Genomic DNA, 5,898 nt, shown 5'->3' on the forward strand with positions numbered 1-5,898 from the left:
ATATAAATGACAAAACTAGCACTAATAACTCGAAGATAATTTAAATTAGTATAGAACACCGAACAAACTTATACAATAACTTAAATAAGTTTAGCTACGGCACAACAATTTAGGAACATAAAGAACATCTAAATAACCTGCAAAGTCATATAGGAAATTATCAGAACTCATCTAAGGCAATAAATTTAGGATTCTAAATAACTGAACTAACTTATGACTTAGATCTTTTAGCTTCCTGTTGCTCTTGAGATCTGTCGGCGTCTCCACTCATGTGCTGTTTCCTTCCATTGTTGTCGATGCTTGTAATGTTATCACTGAAGAAGTACCAGCAGCCTGTTCCACATAGGGGGCTTTGAACACTGTCAGCAGAGGGAAGAACAAAGGGTGCAGAGGTTCGGGTGACCATGTCGAACACCATAGGCACGTCTCTCCACCGCTCATCGATCCAGTACACACAGTTGGCCCTCACCCCGGGGACATCCTCAGCTCGGACCACCGCTGGGTTGTTCTTGCCGATGAACACAGAGTAGCCGCCCAGATCATTCACTGTGTCCCAGCATGGTCTGCGCCCAGGGTCGTACCTCAGAACGAAGATGTCGTTGTCGGACATGCTGAACCGGCCGCCCTCTGGCAGCCGCCAAGCGATGTTACCGGTGGCATTCCGCCATACCTGGTACAGGCTACCATTACAGATGAAGATCTGCTTGAACCTTGTGAGCTTAGAAGCTGTGTGGTAGGGCGGTGCGAAGACGGCCGTGGGGTCGAACGGGCGCTCCGGCAGCAAGGGCTCGACTATAGGCTTCCGGCGGCGGCCACGGGGAATGTGGAGCACGTGCACGTCCCCGCATTCTGTAAGGCAGTAGACCTTGCCACCGTCCGTGTCGTAGACCAGGTCGATGAGCTGGTCCCCCCTGTCCTTGGCGACGTCGCTGATGAACCACTTCATATCCCCGGTCTTGCTGTAGGCGAGCTTGTTGCCGTGGCATATGGCGACGGCGGTGTAGTCGTCGGGTCTGGGGTTCGGCGCGAATACGACCTTGCGCACCCTCTTGCCGCAATTCTTAATCCGAAGGAGGCTGATCTCCTCGCCGGTAAGGGGATTCAGGAGGAAGATCTGCAGCCTATACTCACTGACGACGGCGAACTAGCCGTTACTTGAGCCGAGGAAGCAGCTGCGCGTCTGGAGCGTGGAGCAGTGGATGGGGCGCTGCATCAGGAACGATAGTGCGGATGCGCGCCGGCCGTCGACAAGGACGAGGAGAGAAGGGAGCGGCGGCGGGAGGGCGGAACGCCAGGCCGGGCAGGCGCCGCGGATGGAGGCGTAGTGCTTTAGCGACAACCCGTCGGCGATGGAAAGGAGGAGCTCCGGGTGGAGGTCGGCCCAAGGTCCAAACTGCTCCAATCCTCCCATGATGCCGCGCTTTGGTGACGAACTCGATCCGGGGAAACTAGCCAACCATGCTTAGGGTTCGAGGAAAAAATTACACGTTTGTCCTTAAACTCTCCGGCGCACTTTGATTTGATCCCCAAGTCGAGAAACACTCCAATACAATCGTTATACATACGAATACGTAACACTTGATCCTCAAGCCTCTCATAGTTCGTAGATGGCAGGTATGGGTTTCCTACTTCGGCATCTTAGTCGCGATGGGGTGCGAGATCTGGAGTTCGATAACGTGTTCGGGTGTTCGCCCTGTCTGATTCGTTCAACGACAAGGACTTCACTTTTGGAGAGCCACCTTGAAGGTCCGCAAAGCTGCATATCAGCGATGGAGCCGTGTCGAGCTCGGGTGAGGAAGTGATCCGTCATTCTTTCATTCGGTGGCTACTTTGGTGGTGTCGAAGGCAAATGACGGACGTTGGTGTCAAGCTCAGAGATGTTGTGTTATCTTTTCAATTTTGTCATGCCGTCCTTACGTGACTTGTAATTTGATCTTTATAATATAAATAAGACACGTATTACCATGCAGTGAGGCCGTTATGCATATCAAAATAAGACGTTGGTGATAAGCAGTATGACTATCACCGTCCACAACTCTTGTGTTCTACTTGTGCATATCATCTACGCATAGACCTGACTCATGATGCCACTATTGGAAAACGTTGCATGAAAAACAAAAAAAATCTACGCACAAGCAATGATCTATCCATAGAGATGCATAGCAACGCGGGGGAAAGTGTGTCTACGTACCCTCGTAGACCGTAAGCGGGAGAGTTTCACAACGCGGTTGATGTAGTCAAACTTCTTCGCATTTCAACCGGTTAAGTACTGAACGCACGGCACCTCAGTGTTTTGCACACGTTCAGCTCGATGACGTCCCTCGCCTTCTTGATCCAGGAAGATGTCGAGGTAGTAGATGAGTCCCGTCAGCACGACGGTGTGATGATGGTGAAGTGATCTTCGCATAGCTTCGCCCAAGCACTACAAAAATATGACCAGTGGTGTAAACGATGGAGGAGGGTGCCGCACATGGCTAATAATTGATCTGTTGTGTGCTAGACGCCCCGCCCCCCCATATATATGTCAGAGGGGAAGGAAAGAGGGGGGACAGGGAAGGAAGGGGGCATCATATTCCCTTTCTTTCCTTTCCCTTCCCCCTTTCTTCTCCTCCTAGGTCGGCCCATATGGGAGCGCGCACCAGCCCCTTGTGGCTGGTGTGTTTTGCCTCTTGGTTCGTAAGGCCCATATCTTTTGCCGAGGATGTCCGAAACCTCTTTCGGTGACCTGATAAGTATCCGGTACCCCAAAAAACACTTTTGGTGTCTGAATTGTTGGGAAACGCAGTAATTTTAAAAATTTCCTACGCACACGCAAAATCATGATGATGCATAGCAACGAGAGGGGAGAGTGTTGTCCACGTACCCTCGTAGACCGTAAGCGAAAGCATTATGACAACGCGGTTGATGTAGTCGTACGTCTTCACGATCGACCGATCCTAGTACCGAACGTACGACACCTCCGCGATCTGCACACGTTCAGCTCGGTGACGTCCCATGAACTCACGATCGAGTAGAGCTTCGAGGGAGAGTTCCGTCAGCACGACGGCGTGATGATGGTGTTGATGAAGCTACCGACGCAGGGCTTCGCCTAAGCACAGCTACAATATAACCGAGGTGGATTATGATGGAGGGGGGCACCGCACGCGGCTAAAAGATCAACTGATCAACTTGTGTGTCTATAGGGTGCCCCCTGGCCACGTATATAAAGGAGTGAAGGAGGGGGGAGGGCCGGCCCTCCTATGGCACGCCGTGGGGAGTCCTACTCCCACCGGGAGTAGGATTCCCCCCTTCCATGTAGTAGGAGTAGGAGAGAAGGAAAGGGAAAAGAGAAGAGAAGGAAGGAGGGGGCGCTATCGTGGTTCTAAGTCTGACAGTGATGTAGGGGGGTAAGTATGGAGAGGCAAGATCTTAGCTATAGAGGAGTTGTAGGAACGCAAGATTTACGAGTTCGGGCCCTTCTCAGAGGAAGTAATAGCCCTACATCTCGGAGCCCGGAGGCGGTCGACTGGATTATGCGTGTGTGAATTACAGGTGTGTGAACCCTTTACACTGAGGAGGGGGGTGGCTTATATAGAGTTCGCCCGACCCCTCCGGCCCTCGGTTATGTAGGGTTTTAAATACATTAAGGTGGGGCATTACCAGTAACGCCCCTAATAAAGTGCTATCATGACCATAAAGGCTACTTAATAACCGACTGTTAGCATGCGGAGCGCCTTTAGGTCACCTGACCATCGAGTGGCTTGGTCTTGGTCGAGTGACTGCTTCTTGGTCGAGTATCTTCAAGTCTGTCGAGTGAGACACCTTCAAGTCGATTGAAAAATGATTTCTTCTGGAGATGTCCTTGGGTAGGTCAGTTTGGACAGGTCCATGACCCTACCCTAGGTACATAGCTTCACCAGGCGCCGCCCCTCCCCCTAGTCAAATTCGGACTAGGCCTTGGGGGGCGCAGCCTCCTCTCTCTCTGTAACACCCTCGATGTGACTATATCTCCCACATGTCGAGGCACGACTTAGAGGCATAATCGCATTGAAGGCATATGTCGCAAGTTAGGCAATCTTCACAACATCCCATGTAATATATATATAATAAAAGGGGAGATAACATAGTTGGCTTACACTCGCCACGTCAATCAAGTACATAAATAACATTACATCATCCAAACACTCATGGCCCGACTACGGTGCCAAAATAAAAGATAACCCAACATGCGACACGGTCCCGATCACCCCCAACTGGGCACCACTACAGATCATCAGGAAAGGAAACATAGTATTGTTGAGAGTCCTTGTCGAACTCCCACCAGAGCTCAAGCACGTCACCTGGAGCGGAATCATCAGGCCCTGCATCTGGTGTAATAGTAATCTGTGAGCCACAGGGACTCAGGAATCTCGCACCCTCGCGATCAAGACTATTTAAGCTTATAGGTAAGGCAAGGTAAAATAGGTGGAGTTGCAGCAAGCGACTAGCAAATATGGTGGCTATCCTGTTCGCAAAAGAGAGTGAGAAGAGGATGCAAAGCGCGATCGAGAAACTAGAGGACAACCTGCGCAAAACATTACTCCAACACCGTGTCCACTTCCCGGACTCCGCCGAGAAGAGGCCATCACGGTAACTCACACGGTTGATTCATTTTAATTAAGTTAAGGTTCAAGTTATCTACAACCGAACATTAATAAATTCCCATCTTCCCATAACCGCGGGCACGGCTTTCGAAAGTTCAAATCCCTGCAGGGGAGTCCCAACTTAGCCCATGACAAGCTCTCACGGTCAACGAAGGAATAGACCTCCTCCCGAGACGTTCCGATCAGACTCGGTACCTCGGTTCTTCAAGACACTTCGATAGGTTAAAACAAGACCAGCAACACCGCCCGAATGTGCTGACAAATCCCGATAGGAGCTGCACATATCTCGTTCTCAGGGCACACTCAGATGAGACTAGCTACAAGTAAAACCAACCCTCAAGTTTCCCTGAGGTGGCCCCGCAGGCAGCTCAGTCGGACCAACACTCAGAGGAGCACTGGCCCGGGGGGGTTTAAATAAGATGACCCTCGGGCTCCGGAAACCCAAGGGAAAAGAGGCTAGGTGGCAAATGGTAAGACCAAGGTTGGGCATTGCTGGAAAAGCTTTAATCAAGGCGAACTGTCAAGGGGTTCCCATTATAACCCAACCGCGTAAGGAACGCAAAATCCGGGAACATAACATCGATATGACAGAAACTAGGGCGGCAAGAGTGGAACAAAACACTAGGCGAGAGGCTGAGCCTTCCACCCTTTACCAAGTATATAGATGCATTAAGATAACAAGATAATATAATGATATCCCAACAAGTAAATAATGTTCCAACAAGGAACGGTCTCCAATCTTCACCTGCAACTAGCAACGCTATAAGAGGGGCTGAGCAAAGCGGTAACATAGCCAATCAACGGTTTGCTAGGACATGGTGGGTTAGAGGTTTGACATGGCAATTTGGGAGGCTTGAAAGCAAGTGGTAGGCATCGTAGCATTGGCATAGAAAAAGAGTGAGCATCTAGCATAGCAAAGATAGTAGTGATTTCGAGGGTATGATCATCTTGCCTGCAAAGTGGTCAGAGTTGACTGGATCCTCGAAAGCAAACTCAACGGGCTCCTCATTAGTGAACTCGTCTTCCGGATCTACCCAAACAAGACAAACAAGTAACAAGGACACAATCAACCACGTGCAAGGATCAAACAATATGATGCAAGGATGGTATGCTATGCGGGATGCGATGCGGGATGCATATGCAAGATTTAACAGGGAATGCATGAACCTGGCCTCAACTTGGAATTCCAAGTTTGCCACAGGAAAGATGAGATGAAATCGCTTGAAAACGATATAAAGAACGCCGGAATCAGAGTTACGGTTTGGAAATGGCAAGC

At 50.2% G+C, this 5,898-nt stretch overlaps 1 protein-coding gene across 1 annotated transcript; it reads right to left on the bottom strand.

Annotated features, from left to right (window-relative positions):
* Positions 1 to 211: 211 nt before the first annotated feature.
* Positions 212 to 1,486, bottom strand: LOC123191755 (uncharacterized). The gene is made up of 2 exons (XM_044604373.1): positions 1,179 to 1,486; positions 212 to 1,121 (listed from the first exon to the last, which is right to left on the bottom strand). The coding sequence occupies exons 1-2, from the start codon at positions 1,409 to 1,411 to the stop codon at positions 212 to 214; spliced, it is 1,143 nt and encodes a 380-aa protein (XP_044460308.1). The 5' UTR covers positions 1,412 to 1,486.
* Positions 1,487 to 5,898: the final 4,412 nt, after the last annotated feature.

Source organism: Triticum aestivum, chromosome 2A (genome assembly GCF_018294505.1).
Source record: "Triticum aestivum cultivar Chinese Spring chromosome 2A, IWGSC CS RefSeq v2.1, whole genome shotgun sequence".
NCBI classification, from domain to species: Eukaryota; Viridiplantae; Streptophyta; class Magnoliopsida; order Poales; family Poaceae; genus Triticum; species Triticum aestivum.

Excerpts from the sequence above, each read along its gene's own strand:
- LOC123191755 (XM_044604373.1), bottom strand. The coding sequence starts at position 1,411 with ATGGGAGGATTGGAGCAGTTTGGACCTTGGGCCGACCTCCACCCGGAG. Across the intron at positions 1,122-1,178 it reads CACTGCTCCACGCTCCAGAC|GCTGCAGATCTTCCTCCTGA; the intron begins GCGCAGCTGCTT and ends CAGTGAGTATAG.